The 22992-nt window shown below is 42.4% G+C and overlaps 1 protein-coding gene and 1 long non-coding RNA gene across 7 annotated transcripts; one reads left to right on the top strand and one right to left on the bottom strand.

The window, feature by feature from the left end:
* Positions 1-910: 910 nt before the first annotated feature.
* LOC139745995 (uncharacterized) lies at positions 911-13447 on the bottom strand. The gene is made up of 2 exons (XR_011712039.1): positions 13193-13447; positions 911-1101 (listed from the first exon to the last, which is right to left on the bottom strand). It is a non-coding gene; the product is annotated as an uncharacterized lncRNA (long non-coding RNA).
* On the top strand, positions 980-21746 carry LOC139745992 (uncharacterized). Of its 6 annotated transcripts, none has more exons than XM_071656755.1 (5): positions 980-1095; positions 13454-13648; positions 15917-16147; positions 16715-16882; positions 20872-21746. In XM_071656755.1, exons 2-5 carry the CDS (start codon positions 13504-13506, stop codon positions 20886-20888), a joined length of 561 nt encoding a protein of 186 aa, XP_071512856.1. In that variant the 5' UTR covers positions 980-1095; positions 13454-13503; the 3' UTR covers positions 20889-21746. The 6 variants fall into 6 exon arrangements, with proteins under 6 accessions (XP_071512856.1, XP_071512859.1, XP_071512857.1 ...); XM_071656758.1 differs by lacking the exon at positions 980-1095 and adding an exon at positions 2006-2074; XM_071656756.1 differs by lacking the exon at positions 980-1095 and adding an exon at positions 3578-3615.
* Positions 21747-22992: the final 1246 nt, after the last annotated feature.

Below are 22992 nucleotides of genomic sequence, written 5' to 3'. Positions count from 1 at the left end.
TCTGGTTTCTAAACTCTCTTTAACTTCCTTGCTTCCCTCTTGCTCCCTAATGCACATCTTTCACTTTAGGTGGTCCTTTGCAGTAGTTGATGGAGCGACTTACCCTTTTTGTGGCATTAACCTTCAGGTTCTGTTCTATCATCTATACTCGTCATTTTTATCCTGATGCTTCCACTCTACATTTATACATTTAAACACTTTTTTCCTCCCTTCACTCATAATACTATTTTTTTTATTGTGCTGAGCACATCTCTTAGTTTGGAATTGGGAAGAAGCAACCTGGTTAAATTAAAGCGCTCAAGTACGGTTCATACCTACATCTCGCAAAGATGACACTCGTTTTCATGAAATCATTTTCAAAACAATTTATCCCCACAATAACATGGACGTGTTGGACATTGTAATATTCACTTTTCTGGGAACCCCTCATGATTACCCCAAAGCTGTGACGGTTGTATGAATTCTGCAGTTGCTGTGTTCAGCTATTTTACATCAAGGGCCATCTTCGTCTTAGTATGGAGTAGCTGCTCATATATCGGGTGGGTTATTCTTTACCTCCATATTAGTCAGCGTGAAATTATAAGCCTTTCGTCTCATTATATGATTGGCTTTGAACGGCTCTATTTTTAAGACATGATTGTTGGTTTGTAGTTTTGACAAACGTATTGCCCGTTAAAAGGCCATCAATCGACGTTAATTGATATACGTTAGAACCCATCTTGTCTTTTTTTTTGTTAATTTGTGTATTTTTTGTTATGTAAGGTCATATAGAGCCATCATGTAACGTGTTTCCCATTTGTTTGTTTACAAATTCCTAGGCTGTAATGTTCGGATGTAAGACCTTTGGCTTCGTATTTGTGCCTAAAGTAGATACATTTCAAGGCATATGGATTTTAGGTATCTCATAATACATGAAATTAGTCACTATATTTTACGTAGGTAAGAGAACACTATTACTTGTCTTGAGTTACTTTAAAAAAAAAAAAATGTTAATGTCGAATTGAAGTCAGCAGCCAGGGAACACCGGGACACATGTAAACATCAGCTGACACTCCAGACCAGACGAGAGTTGCCCACACCAGTCAGGCACGGAAGGTCAGTCTGTAAAATAATGTGTAAATAAGTCATTGACTGTGTAAATGATTGTCATTGACTATTGTCAATGATTGTCGTAGACTAAATAACGCGAGGAATTATATAGATATTATTGTGAGAAAGAGAAATGGATTGTCACTCATTGCTCTTGGTTCGATTCATAGCTTCATTTACATATATAAACCAGGGCTAGTACGTAAAACCATAAGTGTCATTAAATGCAGTAATAAGCTCTATTAGATTTATTGAGAGACCAGTTAGGAAGGTGAGTATTAGCGTTATGGAACTTACATGAATATGGTTTAAGTTTGGTGGGAAATGTGATAATGGGGAGGACTATGGCGCTCAGGGAAAGTAAGTGAAGCCATTGTAGAAATTGATTATAGCTTTGCATTCCCATTGTAGAAATTAATTATTGCTTTGTATTCCCATTGTAGACATTAATTATAGCTTTGTATTCCCATTGTAGAAACTGATTATAGCTTTGTATTCCCGTTGTAGAAATTAATTATAGCTTTGTATTCCCATTGTAGACATTAATTATAGCTTTGTATTCCCATTGTAGAAATTAATTGTAGCTTTGTATTTCCAGACAACAAGACCCAAGGGGTTAGATCACGTTTTGTTGTGGCATCCCCGAGATGGAGATAGCGATAGATTAATTTAAATACATGCTGAAAGGGAGATGACTTTGGATATAGTTATAGGGAGATAAATTTGGATATAGATTTTCGCGTGTTAACCCGGGTCTCACAAGGAATTACGGGTGTAGTTTTTCACCAGCTTTTAGGATTTTGTTTATGGGAGACCCTTAGAATCTTGCCTAACATCCCATAGCGATCTCAATTTTCCTTATTTTCAAAGTTATTTTAAAGGTATGTGACTTATCGTGCAGTTGCTTTCAGATAGTGGAAGGGGGACAGAAGGAAGATAACGACATTGTTGGTGGGATAATTCGAATATGATACTGAAAATTAAGGTAACTTGATTCCTGGTGAAGGTAGTGAGGTTTTCTTAGGTTCACGATTTATAGTATAGCTTTTCACATACTTTTCCCTTATATCTTCCCTGATCAACTTAGCTGTCCCCACTGTCTTTCATTTATCATTTGGACGATATGAATGTTTCAAATCACATTCCCCTGGTCTAAATCACTTCCAGCAGAGTCATTTGATATGAATTTTCTTAAAATCCTCAAGTTATTTACCTGGTTCCCTTAAACTGGAAATTTACTGATGTGATGTACACTAGGGGAGTGTTATTTGGAAAATTACTTTGTAAGTTATAGGTAATAAATGAATGGTTTTAGTGATGATGATCAAGAGAACGCAAGTCAAAAGTAATCATCCACCACTGCTGTACTCGAAAAGTACTTATTTACTTCTTCTTAACAAGTTTCTTGCCCACTTTTATGGAATGGTCTCTGGTTGTCATGTCCCCATATCTTTCATAGAACTATTCACTGTCCACATCATTAGTCTGGTTTGAAATCTTAAAGACTGTGATCAAGTCACTTCTCATTCTTCCATCGTGGGCAGATTTAAGGCTTGTGGCTTTTCCTTATAACTTATCTCACTTGATTATGGTACCATCAATTTTGCTCTCCTAAGGATCCTCTCAATGAGCTCTTTGTGCTTCTTTTGGTGTGGTGACCAAACATGAGGAGCTTATTTAGTTTGGACCCTAGGATATGAAACTTTTCTCTAAATTTCCCCATCATCGTATTTGAAATTTATTCTCATAGTTGCCTGCCAACAAAGTGTCTCCTGTGCTATTTTCCTGATGTGGGACTCTGATGGTACGTTAGAGACAACATCAACTCCCAAGTTCCTCTCACATTTTGTGGTTTGATTTTTAATCCATTTCTTTCATAATGTATTCAAAAGATTTAGAATTAGTTTTAACCAAGTCTCTAAACTTTCTGACAGCACAAGTGTAGAATAGTGTCTAAGAATGCCATAAAAGGCAAATTTTGGCTTAGTTTAGGAATTGGCTAAAACTTAAAACCATGTTTTTAGTTTGCAGGCTAGATTTGGTCTCCAAACTATGGAAAAGATCAAGTAAAGCTTGTAAAAGGCCAAGGAAAGGGTAGCAAAATATTGGTACAGCGTTAGGAATTAGAATCAAGGTACAGTATGTGAAGAAAGGTCAAAGAAAGTAAAACTATTTTGTAGATGCTAAGACTCCATGGTGACTTGATAGTAGCTTTTAGATTACACAGCAAATATGTTAACATCATCACAGATGCACTTTTATTTTTAGATGTACACAGGGATGTGGTAAGCGGAAACAGGGATGAGAGCTTACAACTGAAAGCTTGTACACCAGTAAAGGGAAGTACCTCATTACAGAAAGGTCACTAAATATTTGATATGTTGCCTGCTTGTGATATAAGTTCCTCAACAATAGGCTCAGTCATTAAGAGATAAGATTACTTTTTCCAACTGATAAGTTATCTCAACTTGGTAGAGATGAACAGTGGTCCTCAGTGCATTCGCTAGGAAATCTCGATATAGGCCAGTAGGTTTTCTTCCACCATTTTACTATATTTTCTCTCTCATTAGTGTAATTCTGCGTAGAAATATGTATAATCAAGATTTTATGGTAGATTTTCCATATTTAGATCAATTGTCTGTATTACTTGGACAATCATAAGACTTTCCAGTTTCGAATAGGATTTTGCTAAAGCAAGTTATGAGCTAGTAATTTCATATGCTCAGATGATCTGCCCTCTCTAATGGTATGTTGCATAAGCATGAACTAAAGCTGGTTGAGGTGTTGGATGAAAGATTATTGGTGAAGAGAGTTCGTGAAATTGTGTGCATGAATATTTGACCTAGAACTTCTCTGCGATGGTGTAGACTTTCTTGCCACTTGGTTTTCAGGCCAGAGATTGACGGCTGTGATCGACCCTCCACCATTTTAGTGTACAAAGATATTACTTAGGATGTGCCAATCAAAATCAAGTTGAGCTTTTCCCAAATGTGAGGGCACTTGGCCATTATAAAGAGCTTTGCAGCTTTTGCCATCGAGAATACACATTTTTAAGATGCAAATTTCTTTGCTGCCTTTTCCTTGTTCATTCACCAGCATTCCTGGCCTCTATATGGTATGCTATGCTGTTTTATTATTACTATTATTTGTGGCATCTTAGCATCAGATGTTGTTACCAGCACTAGAAGATATTTTCTTCCACTCAGAAGGTTGCATGGCAGTCATCAGGGTAGGCACAGAATTCCATAAACTAGGTTGAGGAGCACATTAGAGTTGGCATTCCTTAACAGTGAGCTAAGAATGCTACCTTGAGGCATACTAATGCCTCATGAATGATTTTGTGGTACTTCCTCACTAAGTACATCTCCCGAGGAATATGTTTGAAAGTGGTCACCAAGGAGGAATAAGATATTTCTGCAGATATCAGTTATTAGTGTGGCGACCATGATTATAATCAAGGTCACAGGCACCTGGGACGTGGTGTATGATTTGCACAGGTGATTCTGGAGTTGTCTGGTACCTAGTGAAGGGTTGTGGAATGAATGATGATACCAGTTGCTCGACTCCTCTTCCTAAATCCAGACTTCTCGTTCATTCATTGGGTGGAAGGGAGGAGCCAAGTGAGGAATTTTCCCTCTAAGGCTCAGTCATCTGTTCTTGACGCAACCTTGCCATCGTGGGAAATGGTGAGCATATATGAAACAATACATATTTATATATTGGATTTATGTATGGCCAAAAATAAACTAAATGTGCTTGGGACACAATGTGGCACCAACTCCTCACAAAAGAAAAAAAATCTGAGTACCCTTTATCACATTGCATCTCCTACACTTCACTTTTCTAGTCAAACCACTTTCAAAACAAAGCAGAACAAAACTACAAACTACACAAAACCACACTCGAAACAATCACTGGTTACATAGCAACGACAGACATCCAGCAACAGAACGAAACAGAAAAAGATAATGCCAAGGTAATCCCTCCTCAGCATACTGGGGACAAGTTATTAACAGCCGCACTGGTAGATCCCTCCCTCCCAAACTACTTCATGACCAACTACTGATCCTCAAGCAGAAATGAAAAGCTTGTGCTTGCCTTTCACTTCAGCACCATACTCGCAGACCCTCACTCCGCCATCAGTTGCAGAACTAACAGAATACTTACACTGCAATCACTCTACAAGTACATGTTGTTTCCTCTTCCCCCAACTTCCTTCCGCCAGACTTAGGTTCGTCAGAAATGACACCCCCTAGACATGCAAGAGTCATACTTTCTCAAGTTTCTAGACACCAACCTACCATCATCTCTCCATCGCTGTAAACACAGATTCAAGTGAACACAGGAACCTTCCTTCATGCCCCGAATGTGGCTTTCAGTTGTCCCACACATGCCTCTCAAAGCAGGGAGTTGAAGGTGTGGGTTTCCTCGAAGTGGGGACCTAGGGTTTCCCCCCAGTGGTCCAGGGTCACAATGACTGGCTAGTATGACAAGGTGGAGCTCTTGACAGCGTTTGCAGAGATGAGTTGTACATTTTCTCCCCCCACACACTTCCCCTCCTCCCTATACTGCCATACTCATTTCCTGCCATTCTGATGCACAGGTATGGTATCCGGTTATTATATTCAGATCCTGAGGGTGGCGTCATTGCGGGAGCTGCGTGTTACGCAATTACGAATTCGCCTATTTCGAGAAGGGGGTTCTACATTCGTGGGTCCCAACCCCATCTCTTAGAACACCGTGGTCTGAATTTGGTATCTTAGGAAAGACCAGCTGGTCTCTGGTAATGGGACCTCTGGCCAAACCTCGACAGGTGATTAGACTAATCTTTCTTTCACTCCTTTTATCATATATTTTCATCCTTGTCCTCTCTCTCTCTTGCCCACAGCCATTAATTATCGCCACATGTGGTCCTGGGGCCCCCTGCTAATTGCCTCTGCACCCCAATGAAGTCAACGCGCTTCTCAGCGTCATTAAGACACTCAGATGATAATGGGAATTTGCGTCATACTTAAATGGTTGTATTGCGTTATCTGATGTTACAGAAGGTGAAATTCGTACGCCGGAAATAACCAATTTCTAATAAGGAAAGGACTGTGTGGGTAAATCTTGTTGTACCGAATGAACTATATTCCGTTGGATATATATATATATATATATATATATATATATATATATATAATGCAAGAGTTTTGGAAAGAGGGGCAAGTATGAAGTCTGTTGGGGATGAGAGAGCTTGGGAAGTGAGTCAGTTGTTCGCTGATGATACAGCGCTGGTGGCTGATTCATGTGAGAAACTGCAGAAGCTGGTGACTGAGTTTGGTAAAGTGTGTGAAAGAAGAAAGTTAAGAGTAAATGTGAATAAGAGCAAGGTTATTAGGTACAGTAGGGTTGAGGGTCAAGTCAATTGGGAGGTGAGTTTGAATGGAGAAAAACTGGAGGAAGTGAAGTGTTTTAGATATCTGGGAGTGGATCTGGCAGCGGATGGAACCATGGAAGCGGAAGTGGATCATAGGGTGGGGGAGGGGGCGAAAATTCTGGGAGCCTTGAAGAATGTGTGGAAGTCGAGAACATTATCTCGGAAAGCAAAAATGGGTATGTTTAAAGGAATAGTGGTTCCAACAATGTTGTATGGTTGCGAGGCGTGGGCTATGGATAGAGTTGTGCGCAGGAGGATGGATGGGCTGGAAATGAGATGTTTGAGGACAATGTGTGGTGTGAGGTGGTTTGATCGAGTAAGTAACGTAAGGGTAAGAGAGATGTGTGGAAATAAAAAGAGCGTGGTTGAGAGAGCAGAAGAGGGTGTTTTGAAATGGTTTGGGCACATGGAGAGAATGAGTGAGGAAAGATTGACCAAGAGGATATATGTGTCGGAGGTGGAGGGAACGAGGAGAAGAGGGAGACCAAATTGGAGGTGGAAAGATGGAGTGAAAAAGATTTTGTGTGATCGGGGCCTGAACATGCAGGAGGGTGAAAGGAGGGCAAGGAATAGAGTGAATTGGAGCGATGTGGTATACCGGGGTTGACGTGCTGTCAGTGGATTGAATCAAGGCATGTGAAGCGTCTGGGGTAAACCATGGAAAGCTGTGTAGGTATGTATATTTGCGTGTGTGGACGTATGTATGTACATGTGTATAGGGGTGGGTTGGGCCATTTCTTTCGTCTGTTTCCTTGCGCTACCTCGCAAACGCGGGAGACAGCGACAAAGTATATAAAAAAAAAAAAAAAAAAAAAAAAAAATATATATATATATATATGTTTTTATTTAGTATTCACACATCTTAGGAAACATAAGTGGATAAGGAACAAGGACCAAGTGAAATTTTAATGTGTGAAAGACGCTATTTTACCGTTATGATAACGAATTGAACTGGTATATATATATAAACGAATTCCTAATTATATATCAGCCAATTGGTTGTGTACGAACGAACCAGTCGTACAGGAACGAAGTCGGGTTGTATATTAACGAATGGAAGTTTCGTATTAACGAACCTAAAGAGGGAATTGATGAAGGAGAGGTCATTTGCATAATGTTATCAGCAGGGTAGGAGGCCTGGGTCATAGAGATAAGGCATTAATACCATCAATTGTCCTCAACTGACGCATTGGGGTCGTACTCGATCTGATGTTTCAACCAGGAGCACGACGGTACGACCCCTTGAGTACGACGGTACGACCCCTTGAGCACGACGGTACGACTCCTTGAATACGACGGTACGACTCTCGAGTACGACGGTACGACCCCTTGAGTACGACGGTACGACCCCTTGAGTAAGACGGTACGACCCCTTGAGCAAGACGGTACGACCCCTTGAGTACGACGGTACGACCCCTTGAGTACGACGGTACGACCTTTGAGCACGACGGTACGACCCCTTGAGTACGACGGTACGACCCCTTGAGTACGACGGTACGACCCTTGAGCACGACGGTACGACCCCTTGAGCACGACGATACGACCCTTGAGCACGACGGTACGACCCTTCTGTGTACGACAACCAGACCTTTGACCTACTTACCCCTGAATTTTTCATATCAATTTCCTTTAATATTTGAGGATGTCATTTGTGTGTTTTTTTAATACATATATAATTAGAGGTGTTACCGGACTCCTCCTGCCCTGCGGTTACACCACGAGTGGAAGATGTCAACTTTTTTTGGGCGAGGCCCACTGTACCCCCCCCCCCCCCCCCCCACATCTGTTGACGACAGAGCACCCCCTCGCTCCAAAGGCGTCCACCATTCCCCTGCTCCTGATTGCGGCGCAGCCTCGAAGCTGGGAGGGAACCTCCCCCCCCCCCATGAGTTGTGGGGGGGAGGGGGGGGGAACACAGGTAGACAGGAAGGCGACGAATATTCCCCTGGATTTCACAGTGGGGAAAATCTCACCTGTGTCATGATTCGCCAAAAACTCCAGGGAGAGAGAGAGAGAGAGAGAGAGAGAGAGAGAGAGAGAGAGAGAGAGAGAGAGAGAGAGAGAGGGAGGGAGGGAGGGAGAGAGAGAGAGAGAGAGAGAGAGAGAGAGAGAGAGAGGCTTTGTGTGTGTTTACATTGGCGTGAAAAGTAAACATCCGCTTACCTCTGGGCCTGGGGAAGTGTTGTGCAATGTTAGCATGACACGCGACAACCTCAAGAGTGGAAGAGGGGGCCCTCGTCAGACGCTTGCGTCAAAGCGTAGAGTGGAAGAGGGGGCCCGTCAGACGCTTGCGTCAAAGCGTAGAGTGGAAGAGAGGGGCCCCGTCAAAGGGTAGAGTGGAAGCGGGGCCCCGTCAGACGCTTGCGTCAAAGCGTAGAGTGGAAGAGGGCCCCGTCAGACGCTTGTGTCAAAGCGTAGAGTGGAAGAGGGGCCCCGTCAAAGCGTAGAGTAGAAGAGGGGCCCGTCAGACACTTGCGTCAAAGCGTAGAGTGGAAGAGGGGCCCCATCAAAGCGTAGAGTGGAAGAGGGGCCCCGTCAAAGCGTAGAGTGGAAGCGGGCCCCGTCAGACGCTTGCGTCAAAGCGTAGAGTGGAAGAGGGGCCCCGTCAGACGCTTGCGTCAAAGCGTAGAGTGGAAGAGGGGCCCCGTCAAACGCTTGCGTCGAAGCGTAGAGTGGAAGAGGGGCCCCGTCAAACGCTTGCGTCAAAGCGTAGAGTGGAAGAGGGGCCCCGTCAGACGCTTGCGTCAAAGCGTAGAGTGGAAGAGGGGCCCCGTCAGACGCTTGCGTCAAAGCGTAGAGTGGAAGAGGGAGCCCGTCAAAGCGTAGAGTGGAAGAGGGGGCCCGTCAGACGCTTGCGTCAAAGCGTAAGAGTGGAAGCTGGGCCCGTCAGACGCTTGCGTCAAAGCGTAGAGTGGAAGAGGGGCCCGTCAGACGCTTGCGTCAAAGCGTAGAGTGGAAGAGGGGCCCCGTCAGACGCTTGCGTCAAAGCGTAGAGTGGAAGAGGGGCCCCGTCAGACGCTTGCGTCAAAGCGTAGAGTGGAAGAGGGGGCCCGTCAGACGCTTGCGTCAAAGCGTAGAGTGGAAGAGGGGGCCCGTCAGACGCTTGCGTCAAAGCGTAAGAGTGGAAGCTGGGCCCGTCAGACGCTTGCGTCAAAGCGTAGAGTGGAAGAGGGGCCCGTCAAAGCGTAGAGTGGAAGAGGGGCCCGTCAGACACTTGCGTCAAAGCGTAGAGTGGAAGCGGGGCCCCGTCAAACGCTTGCGTCAAAGCGTAGAGTGGAAGGAAAGGACAAAGAAACAAATTTTGGAATGATGATGGAGGGGAAATATATAGAGAATATGAACAATGAGCGAGATAGATAGAGATATGGCGATTGCCTTAGAAATAATACTGTTGAAAATACTTAATTAAATGTCCTCTTTTTGACCCAAACTTCGTCCCTAGAAGCAGTTGAGAAGAATGATCAAATAAACCGATTTTATTTTATTTTTTTCCCCATCTCGTAGAAGCAATCGTGTTCTGTAATATCCCATGGCACCTTTTAGTATATGAATGGCTTGATCTTTGAATGATTTAAGGGTCGTACATGTATACCTCTCTATAGAATATGTCTGCCTACACAGATGTGTGTAGTCCATACATATGTATACGACAGCTGCGCCTACACCCGTCATACACCTGCGCAAAATGGATACATAGCTTGCAGTGTCCTGGCACATGAGCCAAAGTGTTTGGAGTCCACGATACATGACCCATGGTGTTGGGAACTAAGGACTATGACATTTCCCACAGAGAATCGGACGCATTGTCCAGGCTTGAATGTGCAGGAGTGTGAATGGCATGCGCGGGAGAGAGTGAATTGGAACGACGTAGTGTCAATGGCATGAACCAGGGAATATGAAACGTCTCGGGTAAACCATGGATATGGATGTGGTTTGGGTGCATTTTACACATAACAGGTAGAGAATGAATGTGTACAGTTGTGGCCTTCGTCTGTTCGTGGCGCTCCTTAGCATACGCGGGAAACGATGAACCAGAGACGCCCCCCCGCCAGGAAATAGTTACGTAAATCAAGAGCTTTGGAAGAAAAGAACATCGTGTTTCGACAAATATATTATTTATGATTCACTCCACCAACAAATGACCGATGAAGAGTGAAAGAAAAGAATGAAGACTAAATTGTTCGGCCAATGTGGCAGGCGCGACGGGGTTTATATAAAGGGTGAGACATGGTGGGGACTTCACTCAGTCCCCCCTGAACCCAGGTCTGATATGAGCGTCCGGTCAGGTAAGTGCTAGTCCCAACCAAGTGTCAGGTCCCATGTGTGTGTCAGTGATGTGTGATAACACGACTGATTGACAAGAGGAATTGTCGTAATTGGAACGCGTCCTTAATTTTAGTGATACTGGATGAGTGTGTGATGTATTTTCAGTCTCACGCAGTGTATTATTGCTGTATAGAATTATACATCTCAGGGTATTGTATCAGGCGATTAAAGATGGCAATGGTGGAAGAAATCGTTAATATAAAAGAACAGTTCATCCCTTTTTTTTTAGTTGCTTGTAGTGTTCACCACGAGGTGCCATGAAGAACAGTGAACAACAGAGAATGTTCTGTATAACATTATCCAACCCTCGACATGTATAGATTAGGGACATAGGGCTCAGTTGACTATGCTCCCAGTGGATGAATTAGACCATCTGGTCCGGTCTTATCTGCTTCATATGGGGACTGCCAGGCACTGTCTATCTCTCTCCTTGTTTTTCTGGGGTTATGATTAAATTGTGGTACCAGTTACGTCCTGGTAACTGGTAATCTATTGGTATACCATCATTACGTCAGTCGTGGGTAGATGGTAGATGCAACACCACCTTCATGTGGTACCAGTTACGTCCTGGTAACTGGTAGTCTATCGGTATACCATCATTACGTCAGTCGTGGGTAGATGGTAGATGCAACACCACCTTCATGTGGTACCAGTTACGTCCTGGTAACTGGTAGTCTATCGGTATACCATCATTACGTCAGTCATGGGTAGATGGTAGATGCAACACCACCTTCATGTGGTACCAGTTACGTCCTGGTAACTGGTAGTCTATCGGTATACCATCATTACGTCAGTCGTGGGTAGATGGTAGATGCAACACCACCTTCATGTGGTACCAGTTACGTCCTGGTAACTGGTAGTCTATCGGTATACCATCATTACGTCAGTCGTGGGTAGATGGTAGATGCAACACCACCTTCATGTGGTACCAGTTACGTCCTGGTAACTGGTAGTCTATCGGTATACCATCATTACGTCAGTCGTGGGTAGATGGTACATGCAACACCACCTTCATGTGGTACCAGTTACGTCCTGGTAACTGGTAGTCTATCGGTATACCATCATTACGTCAGTCATGGGTAGATGGTAGATGCAACACCACCTTCATGTGGTACCAGTTACGTCCTGGTAACTGGTAGTCTATGGGTATACCATCATTACGTCAGTCATGGGTAGATGGTAGATGCAACACCACCTTCATGTGGTACCAGTTACGTCCTGGTAACTGGTAGTCTATCGGTATACCATCATTACGTCAGTCGTGGGTAGATGGTAGATGCAACACCACCTTCATGTGGTACCAGTTACGTCCTGGTAACTGGTAGTCTATCGGTATACCATCATTACGTCAGTCGTGGGTAGATGGTAGATGCAACACCACCTTCATGTGGTACCAGTTACGTCCTGGTAACTGGTAGTCTATCGGTATACCATCATTACGTCAGTCGTGGGTAGATGGTAGATGCAACACCACCTTCATGTGGTACCAGTTACGTCCTGGTAACTGGTAGTCTATCGGTATACCATCATTACGTCAGTCGTGGGTAGATGGTACATGCAACACCACCTTCATGTGGTACCAGTTACGTCCTGGTAACTGGTAGTCTATCGGTATACCATCATTACGTCAGTCATGGGTAGATGGTAGATGCAACACCACCTTCATGTGGTACCAGTTACGTCCTGGTAACTGGTAGTCTATGGGTATACCATCATTACGTCAGTCATGGGTAGATGGTAGATGCAACACCACCTACAACATTGCCTCACCCTTTCCTCCAACCCATATCTAAACCATTGTCCAAGTGAAACACGCGACTTCCATTATTCGTAGAAGCATTCCTTAACCTTTTCACTCTTCACCCTTGATTCATCAGAATAAGTACAAGTTTTCTATTGCTTCCCATTTGCCATCAGGGAACTTAAATCTGAAAGAAAGAACTCCCCATATTTCTCATGAGTTGTCTCTCACATTCATTTCATTCTTGATCTATCCCTCTGTGTGTGTGTATATATAAGATCTGCCGTAGTGAAAGGGTTTCATCTATATCTCTCCTATATGCTCCTCACGCTACATTATCTTTCCTATCCACATTTTATATCCTCCAGATACAAAATAGAAACATCTCTCCACCTCTTTTTTTTTCTTTCTTTTTTCTATCCTGACTTATATAAACATTTGCTTTTCACTGTGAATTTGTCTATCCACGATCGGGAATGCTGCAGGTGAAAATCGTCTTAGCCACTTGAAAAACAGCTCAGATGATCCACTGCCTCAGGCTACCTTTGCTCTCCTAAAATCCCAACTTAATCTTAACCTCCTTTTACGACAGGCTAGAACTCTCTGGCTTCTCTTACCTGAAGTAATGGGGGCCATATGTATAATACCAGGAGGCTGGGGTCTGTTGACAGTGGTATGCCATCAAATGGCAACGAATTGGACCTTCACAAAATGCCTCTTGCTTGGCCAATTGGCCAATAGGCAGGCCCTTATGTAGAGTGGCTAGGCTTCCACCTTAATTTAGAAGGGATCTGGATTCGATGTGGCGATCTTGCTTATCACATCCGCCCAGCTACCTCATAACTGATAAGTATAATCATTTATTTACCTATCCCCAGGTTGGTTAGCAGTACCGCTTCTGGTGGTGGTGGTAGCTGTGGCTACCACAATGTCTGCCACCGGCCAGGCCATCCTTGTGCCCAGCTTGCCAGACACGATTACCATCGACAGCTCGTCCCTCTACAACCTTTGGACACACGCCCTCAGGTACCAGAAAGATGGTCAGGGCCAGCCAGTCTACCCCGATGAACCAGGTCAGTACGCAAATGCATCATTATTCCCCTTTGCAATGAGTTAAGTTGCTTAGGAAGAGGCCCCTAGCAATGTATAGTGTGTTTACTTTCATACACATGGATGTAAATTGCCCCCCCTTTGTGTTCTGCCGCTTCTCTGTGAAAGAATTGCCATGGTTTGTTCCTATATTGTGGTTGTCCCATGCACGGGTCTCTGAGGTGTGGTGTTTAGTGAGTCAGACAAGCATGGGTTCGAGTCTTTGGCGTGGCAGTCGCCCAGCACCAAACCCAAGTGTTCATCCTCTCAGGTCTGGTCGATACATGGGTATCTGGCTTAGATTGGTGTGTGTGTGTGTGCAAACATGATTAGTAATAAAAACATGATACATGTGTACAAGGTGAAGAAGACAGGGTAATATGTGTAAAATGCCCTTTACACATACAGGAATCACACTAGTGCAAAATTAGTTTCACACAGGCTTCACACCATTGGCAAGTTTATTATTGCAAATCACACACACATTCGCATAGGCCGCCTCACATTAATGAATATCGAGATAAAAACTGCATCATGTAATACGTATCCTATTCTCGAGTTCTTGCTCTTTAGTTCTTCTGTTCCTGTCATTTCCTGATGGCTTTGGGATTGATATTGGCATTGAAGTGGATGGAAATGTTGGAAGTTGATACCAGTGTTGAAAATGCTAATGATGATGTCTCTGAATCATTGCCCTCCTTTCACTGCTTTTTCTATTAACTTTTTGATATGTTTCTTCCAAACTAATCATTTATCGACTGTAGAATATTAAGAAGCAAAGTCAGACTCATCTTCAAATTTGACACCTCTCTCAAGGGCACATTTCTTGATCGTCTGTTAAGCCAGACATATGCAGGTTGATGCACAGAGAACTAGGATATTGACAGGTCGGTGCATAGAGGGCTAGGGCCTTGACTGGTCTGTGCATAGAGGGCCAGGGCCTTGACTGGTCAGTGCATGGAGGGGCCAGGGTCTTGACTGGTCAGTGTGTAGAAGGCCAGGGTCTTGACTGGTCAGTGTGTAGAAGGCCAGGGTCTTGACAGGCTTATAAGCTGACAGGGTTTTGACAGTTAAGCATATGTGCCGTCAATATCTGGACAGGTAACCTTTTAGAATGCCAAGGTCTTTAAAGGTTAAGCTTATAAGTTTTCAACATTTTAAAGAGATTTTATAGGCTGCCAGGCACAAATGGGCTTTGTGTTTAAGCTGCCAGGGTCTTAACTGCATAGCGCATCACTTCTTAAAGTCATAACAGTTGAATGTGGTAGTGAATTATAGTGACAAGTCAGGGCACCTGTGGCCTGAGTCAGGATTGGCCAGTGCAGCAGTGCTCAGGTCACAACTGTTCAGTGCGCCAGTATCCTGGGTCAGGATTGGCCAGTGCAGCAGTGCTCGGGTCACAACTGTTCAGTGCGCCAGTATCCTGGGTCAGGATTGGCCAGTGCAGCAGTGCTCGGGTCACAACTGTTCAGTGCGCTAGTATCCTGGTTCAGGATTGGCCAGTGCAGCAGTGCTCGGGTCACAACTGTTCAGTGCGCCAGTATCCTGGGTCAGGATTGGCCAGTGCAGCAGTGCTCAGGTCACAACTGTTCAGTGCAACAGTATCCTAGGTCAGAACTGACCCATGGACCAGTGGCCTGGGTCAGAACTAGTCAGTGCACCACTGGGTTTATACAAGGCTGCCTTGTCGTCAGGGGACAAAATGCTCCTGGGAGGTCTTACCATATGTATTGCCATGACTGCATGTCAACTGAAATTAATTTTTTTGTAGAATAAGATTTTTTAGTTGAAGAGGATAATGGTTGCCCATCAGACTTACTAAGGATGTTAACCAAAATTTATCATTTGTAATATATGAGTTTAACTGAATTGAATAAGTGATTGCCTCAGGAAAAATTGTATGTATAAAAGTAGGAAAAGATAGAAAAAGTTAAAAATGTAGGAAAATAAGGTGGAGACTGGAGAGATGATGACGACGAGTACTGTAGGGTTTATGAAGTAAACATGATTAGTAACAAGAAGCATTAATGGAATTTATGACAAATCCCTTTTATGCTTGTTCTGTATCAATCCCTTTTATGCTTGTCCTGTATCCCTGGGCAAATAAAGCAATGAAAATTTAAGTTACTGTATCATGAGCATTCCAGAGATTGATTGAATATTCACCGTAATGAGGTCATGATTATTATCAGCCAAACCAAATATGCCGAAATGTAAAGATTTGAAAGTTATGAAGAATTTTGTAATTTCAGATCCTCAAACTATCCTTTCTCCTGTGGCATATAGGATGATTAATCTAGCACCACAGGATAGCCCTCACCCATTGTACAGCAATGAGTTCATTGACCTACGCACAGAATTCTTGCGTGACTACATGATTCAAGAACGTGTTAGTCCTGATGATGCAAGGATGTTAGAGTCTGAGGGTCTCACTGTGAAAAACCTAAATGGAAAACCGCTTACGTTCAAGAAGGATGCCGAAGGTAAGATTCAAGTTCATGAGACCTCTGTTACCTGATTGCCTTTTTTTCTTTTCTTTTTAGGTTTCTGCTTATTACATATATAAAGTAGTCCATATGACAGTATTTGAGTGGGCTTGGTAGAGATAAGTATTGTTACTGTAAACATTTTGGCCCTTACATATAAGTGCTTGTTTGTAGCATTTATAAAGTAACTTCTAAGATGTTGATGGTATCATCTTTAACCTCTTGATATATGGATTGATGTGGTATATGAGGGGTGATATGATGTCACTGGGCCGAACCAGGGCAGATAAAGGATGGTAGGCTTTGGTTTCAGTACATTTATTCATGAAAACTAAAGAGTGGATGTGTGCAAATGAGGCTGTTTTTAGTTTTTTCTTTGCAGCACTTTACAATCTTGCTGATTGTCCATTGTTCAGTATATTCAGTAGGGGAAGTCAGGTTTTGAGAAAGTTGCCTATTCCAAAAAGTTATTAGTAGGAAGGAGTTATTTTGGGTATGAAAAATATATATTTTGTTATGAACATTGTTTTAAGACCAGTGTACTCTGGTATTTATCATTTTCAGGAAAGATCAGTGTTGAGGGAATAGAAGTAGAAGAATTCAAGACACTACAGGATGGACTTATCACATACACCTTGAGTGATTTCTTGTTCAACCATCAAGAGCGGGCAGATGAGGCCCGAAAACATCTCCTCAAAAATCGCAAATACGATTCCTTTGGCCGTCGAATAGGTAACTATAACTAGAAACATTATTTATTATGCTAGAGAGAGAGAGAGAGAGAGAGAGAGAGAGAGAGAGAGAGAGAGAGAGTCTTCCTACCTCTGAATACCTACGACAAGATTCTGCTATGATGACAGGGCCAGCAAAAAGTGCTCAACGAATGTTTTGCTTGACAAGAACTGTATGACTCTTCTTCTCAGCTGCCACCTGCATTACAAAATTATCTTGTCTTGTTTCATCTCAGAAGTGACTCTGCTTATAACTTTACTGTGTATTTTACATAGTTCCATGATGTGATCTGTTGGTTCATCTCAGAAGTGACTCTGCTTATAACTTTACTGTGTATTTTACATAGTTCCATGATGTGATCTGTTGGTTCATCTCAGAAGTGACTCTCCATATAACTTTACTGTGTATTTTACATAGTTCCATGATGTGATCTGTTGGTCACTCTTTCTGGTTTCAAAGCACCATTCACTCTCAACTTTGTCTGCTTCATTCAGACACTAGAATGCTGCAATTGTGTCCCTGCCGTTTTTTTTTTTTTTTTTTTTTTTTTTTTTCCTGAATTCCACATCCGCAGTTGCTAACCTCTCCCTATAGCGCTGTTCCCTCCTTTCAGGTATCATATGTGTTACCCTCTTTTGAACTTTCTCTGTCCAGATCCCTGTGTATTAGTCAAGTAGGGAGACCCAATTTAAGAGAGATACTCTTTATCTAGGTGCAATACGTGTGAATGTTATCACGAGTTCTTTTTCATCCATGTACAGTACTTTAGTGCAATTTTCATATTAAACAGTAGAATGTGTGTGTGTGTGTGTGTGTGTGTGTGTGTGTGTGTGTGTGTGTGTCCTTAACCATTCAAAAATGATGTTCTTGTGAGAGACTGTGTTCTATGTTAATTCCCAAGACCATTTTACACAGATTCATGTACATGCAGTTAGTTTTCCGTAAGATTCTAATCTTATATAAACCTCTTTTCACTCCCTCCATTCTTCATTACTTTGTACTGAACTTTACAATCTGTGTGCCTGACCAGATTTGGGAGCTTGCCTTTCTGCAAGGCAAGACAGTCATGGTCAGTGCTTTTTGCACAATTACAGTATTATCCATACACATATTCAGGTATGATTGTAGCCACCCGGTAAGTCATTTTCTTATATTAAGAATAAAGGTAGTAAAAGCTTTGCGGAAGATGAAAGCCGGCAAGGCAGCAGGTTTGGATGGTATTGCAGTGGAATTTATTAAGAAAGGGGGTGACTGTATTGTTGACTGGTTGGTAAGGTTATTTAATGTATGTATGACTCATGGTGAGGTGCCTGAGGATTGGCAGAATGCGTGCATAGTGCCATTGTACAAAGGCAAAGGGGATAAGAGTGAGTGCTCAAATTACAGAGGTATAAGTTTGTTGAGTATTCCTGGTAAATTATATGGGAGGGTATTGATTGAGAGGGTGAAGGCATGTACAGAGCATCAGATTGGGGAAGAGCAGTGTGGTTTCAGAAGTGGTAGAGGATGTGTGGATCAGGTGTTTGCTTTGAAGAATGTATGTGAGAAATACTTAGAAAAGCAAATGGATTTGTATGTAGCATTTATGGATCTGGAGAAGGCATATGATAGAGTTGATAGAGATGCTCTGTGGAAGGTATTAAGAATATATGGTGTGGGAGGCAAGTTGTTAGAAGCAGTGAAAAGTTTTTATCGAGGATGTAAGGCATGTGTACGTGTAGGAAGAGAGGAAAGTGATTGGTTCTCAGTGAATGTAGGTTTGCGGCAGGGGTGTGTGATGTCTCCATGGTTGTTTAATTTGTTTATGGATGGGGTTGTAAAGGAGGTAAATGCAAGAGTCCTGGAAAGAGGGGCAAGTATGAAGTCTGTTGGGGATGAGAGAGCTTGGGAAGTGAGTCAATTGTTGTTCGCTGATGATACAGCGCTGGTGGCTGATTCATGTGAGAAACTGCAGAAGCTGGTGACTGAGTTTGGTAAAGTGTGTGGAAGAAGAAAGTTGAGAGTAAATGTGAATAAGAGCAAGGTTATTAGGTACAGTAGGGGTGAGGGTCAAGTCAATTGGGAGGTGAGTTTGAATGGAGAAAAACTGGAGGAAGTGAAGTGTTTTAGATATCTGGGAGTGGATCTGTCAGCGGATGGAACCATGGAAGCGGAAGTGGATCATAGGGTGGGGGAGGGGGCGAAAATTTTGGGAGCCTTGAAAAATGTGTGGAAGTCGAGAACATTATCTCGGAAAGCAAAAATGGGTATGTTTGAGGGAATAGTGGTTCCAACAATGCTGTATGGTTGCGAGGCGTGGGCTATGGATAGAGATGTGCGCAGGAGGATGGATGTGCTGGAAATGAGATGTTTGAGGACAATGTGTGGTGTGAGGTGGTTTGATCGAGTAAGTAACGTAAGGGTAAGAGAGATGTGTGGAAATAAAAAGAGCGTGGTTGAGAGAGCAGAAGAGGGTGTTTTGAAATGGTTTGGGCACATGGAGAGAATGAGTGAGGAGAGATTGACCAAGAGGATATATGTGTCGGAGGTGGAGGGAACGAGGAGAAGAGGGAGACCAAATTGGAGGTGGAAAGATGGAGTGAAAAAGATTTTGTGTGATCGGGGCCTGAACATGCAGGAGGGTGAAAGGAGGGCAAGAAATAGAGTGAATTGGAGTCATGTGGTATACAGGGGTTGACGTGCTGTCAGTGGATTGAAGCAAGGCATGTGAAGCGTCTGGGGTAAACCATGGAAAGCTGTGTAGGTATGTATATTTGCGTGTGTGGACGTGTGTATGTACATGTGTATGGGGGGGGGGGGTTGGGCCATTTCTTTCGTCTGTTTCCTTGCGCTACCTCGCAAACGCGGGAGACAGCGACAAAGTATAAAAAAAAAAAAAAAAAAAAAAAAAAAAAAAGGCAGTCCCAGGACTAAGCTTTATGGTGTGCTAATGGTTAGCATAACGAAATTACAAAAGTGATCTCTGACATTTGTCATCTTTTCTCATCCACTTAGATGGCATTTTATCGACAGAAAGAGTTCCTCTTTTGCATGCCTGAAAATCCAGATTCTGTACCAACCCCTTGTGTAGGACAAAGTCATTTGTCTTCTTGCAGTCCAAGAATGCAAAATCAGTCCTTTCACCTTTGTTATTTCATTGAAAGCAGTGTTCACTTTCGTCATAAAAAGCTAAAAGATCTGCTTTGCATGGTCTCTTCTCTCTCTGATGCCATTCTCCCTCTTTGGTCATTCCTCCTCTGTAAGTATGTATTCATTTCCTCTCTGTTCTTTCCGACATTTTACACACCACCTTCATCAAAGATGCTGGTCTGTAGTTCGGTGCACTCCAAGTTTCTATTCTCCAAAAAATGGACATGACATTTGCTCACTTCAGCTCATTTGGTATAGGGTCTTCTTCCAATGACTTTCAAAACAGATGCTCCGGTGGTCACTCTGATGGTTCTGCATACTTATTAAGTACACATGGAAGGATTCCATCAGATCCAAGTACTTTATATGAATCAAGGTATTCCAGTAGCATAGTTGTATCTTGCATGACGGATACGATATTACAGTGATTTCTTTCCTATTCCAAATTGGTACTATTCTTGGTGAATCCACCGTGGGACTTCCTGTTTTTCGTATTACCTCATACTGCTTCTGGATTTTGAACAGCAGTTTTCTGTATCTAAAGTCTCTCTGGTGTTCCTTTTCATTTGACAGTTTATCTTTGTTATGGACCAGACTTTTACCCCACTGGTTTCTTTCTGTCTGCCTCTGTCAGCAGGGTAGTGTTTGATGCCTGTCCATATCCTTTTGATACCTTCATAAAACAGGGAAGGGGGTAAGGAGGTGTGGCAAAAATAGTAATGTACCTGTGCAGGACCTAATATTGTCTCGAATATCATGATTTTAGATTGCTATGCTGTAAATAAGTTCATAGGAGGTAGCTTGGTGTGTGCAGAATTTACAGTTGTATATTGATATTTCTCTCTCTTGTTTCTCTTCAGGTATGCCACCATTCTGAATACCATCCACTAGGAAGCGCAAGCACAGTGACTCCTCATGATGATTTCCAGACCCTCGTCAGACAAGTCTGTTCCACAATGTTCATGAACCTATACCTGACTACTTAGATTTTCTCCTAATTCTTGTTCTGTTTAGATTTGAGTTATTGGTCATACTTAATATTTTCTCATCTTTTGTAGTGTATCAGCACATTTTATCTTAGTAGTACATTAGTACATTCTTTTTTATTTTGGTACTGCAGTACATCAGTACATTGTTTTACTTTGGCAGTACATAAGTACATCCTATTTTACTTTGGTAGTACATGAGCACATCCTATTTTACTTTGATAGTACATGAGTACATTCTGTTTTACTTTGGTAGAGCATCAGTACATTCTGTTTTACTTTTGGTAATACATCAGTACATTCTGTTGTACTTTGGTAATACATTAGTACATTCTATTTTACTTATCCTTATTTACAAGGGGAATAATTCAGTATTAAGTGCTACTTGTTGCACAACCCTAGGAAGATAGATTGATGCTGCTGAGTACAAGGTCTTATGCATTGCGCATTATGTATTAGTCGTACATTTAATTCAGTTGCAGAGCCACTAGTTTTGTATGAAAATAGTACAGTATTCTGGATTATAGCAGAGTTATATTTTTATTGAAATTTTTTTACCATCAAAATGAATTTGATGTACAGAAAGGCACGTTGAATATCAGACTTTTAAAAAGATATTGGAATCTCAGATCTGAGCTTGATTAACACAATGTCCATCAGTGAGTAATAAAGTGCATGGCAGTAGGTATATCTGGCATTATATAGTCACAAAATTTTTTTTTACTTGTATTAATAAACTTCAGTCCATCTTTAACTTCTCTACGTACCTACATAAAGGCGCTCAGAAATTATGTCGTATTTTCTTTCGTTGAAATGTGGAGAAGGTAGGTTTGTACGCAGTGAGGTAGGTCTATAGATGGTGAGAAATTTGCATTACGATAGATAGAGAGGCCAAAGTCTATTATCACAGCTCATCACCGTGGCACTGCACATGATTACTGTGGCATTTTTGATGTGTGCCAACAGTGATAACTTGTGGCACTGTTCATGATTGACATAACTGCTCATGTCCTGCGTCACTGCCATTGAGTCTAATGGCCATAGGGCCCCTGCTCATAACCCTGTGGCACGACTCATGACTTGTGAGTGCTCATGATTGTGGGTCACGCCCCTCATGAATTATGAGAGTGCTCATGAATGATGAGGCAGTGCTCATGAATTATGAGGCAGTGCTCATGAATTATGAGGCAATATTCATGAATTATGAGGCAGTGCTCATGAATTATGAGAGTGCTCATGAATGATGAGGCAATGCTCATGAATTATGAGGCAGTGCTCATGAATTATGAGGCAGCACTCATGAATTATGAGGCAGTGCTCATGAATTATGAGGCAATATTCATGAATTATGAGGCAGCACTCATGAATTATGAGGCAGTGCTCATGAATTATGAGGCAATGCTCATGAATTATGAGGCAGCACTCATGAATTATGAGGCAGCACTCATGAATTATGAGGCAGTGCTCATGAATTATGAGGCAATGCTCATGAATTATGAGGCAGTGCACATTAATTATGAGGCAATATTCATGAATTACGAGGCAGTGCTCATGAATTATGAGGCAGTGCTCATGAATTATGAGGCAGTGCTCATGAATTATGAGGCAGTGCTCATGAATTATGAGGCAGTGCTCGTGAATTATGAGGCGGTGCTCATGAATTATGAGGCAGTGTTCATGAATTATGAGGCAGTGTTCATGAATTATGAGGCAGTGCTCATGAATTATGAGGCAGTGTTCATGAATTATGAGGCAGTGCTCATGAATTATGAGGCAGTGTTCATGAATTATGGCACATTTTGTGAGTACTATTGCACTGTGTCATGGTAGTTCGTACGAATGGCCAGTGATGCGAACTACCTCATTCACGTGCAAACTACCGGCTCCCGAAGGGGCAGACATGGTCCCTATGCATAAGGTGAATAAGGCGAGATAAATTGAGTTATAATTATCTCGAAAAAAAAAGAGAAATTTAGTTACTAAAAAAAATATGAA

The sequence above is a fragment of the Panulirus ornatus genome, chromosome 63 (assembly GCF_036320965.1).
Source record: "Panulirus ornatus isolate Po-2019 chromosome 63, ASM3632096v1, whole genome shotgun sequence".
NCBI classification, from domain to species: domain Eukaryota; kingdom Metazoa; phylum Arthropoda; class Malacostraca; order Decapoda; family Palinuridae; genus Panulirus; species Panulirus ornatus.
Note: the sequence above shows the minus strand (reverse complement) of the source record. Positions and strands in the feature narration are given on the sequence as shown.

What these genes read in the sequence shown, in the direction of transcription:
- LOC139745992 (XM_071656753.1), top strand. Translation starts at nt 10,674, where the DNA reads ATGAAGACTAAATTGTTCGGCCAATGTGGCAGGCGCGACGGGGTTTAT. An exon ending in TGATATGAGCGTCCGGTCAG is followed by an intron (nt 10,795 to 13,453) that starts GTAAGTGCTAGT and finishes ACCTATCCCCAG; the next exon opens with GTTGGTTAGCAGTACCGCTT. An exon ending in GTTCAAGAAGGATGCCGAAG is followed by an intron (nt 16,148 to 16,714) that starts GTAAGATTCAAG and finishes TATCATTTTCAG; the next exon opens with GAAAGATCAGTGTTGAGGGA.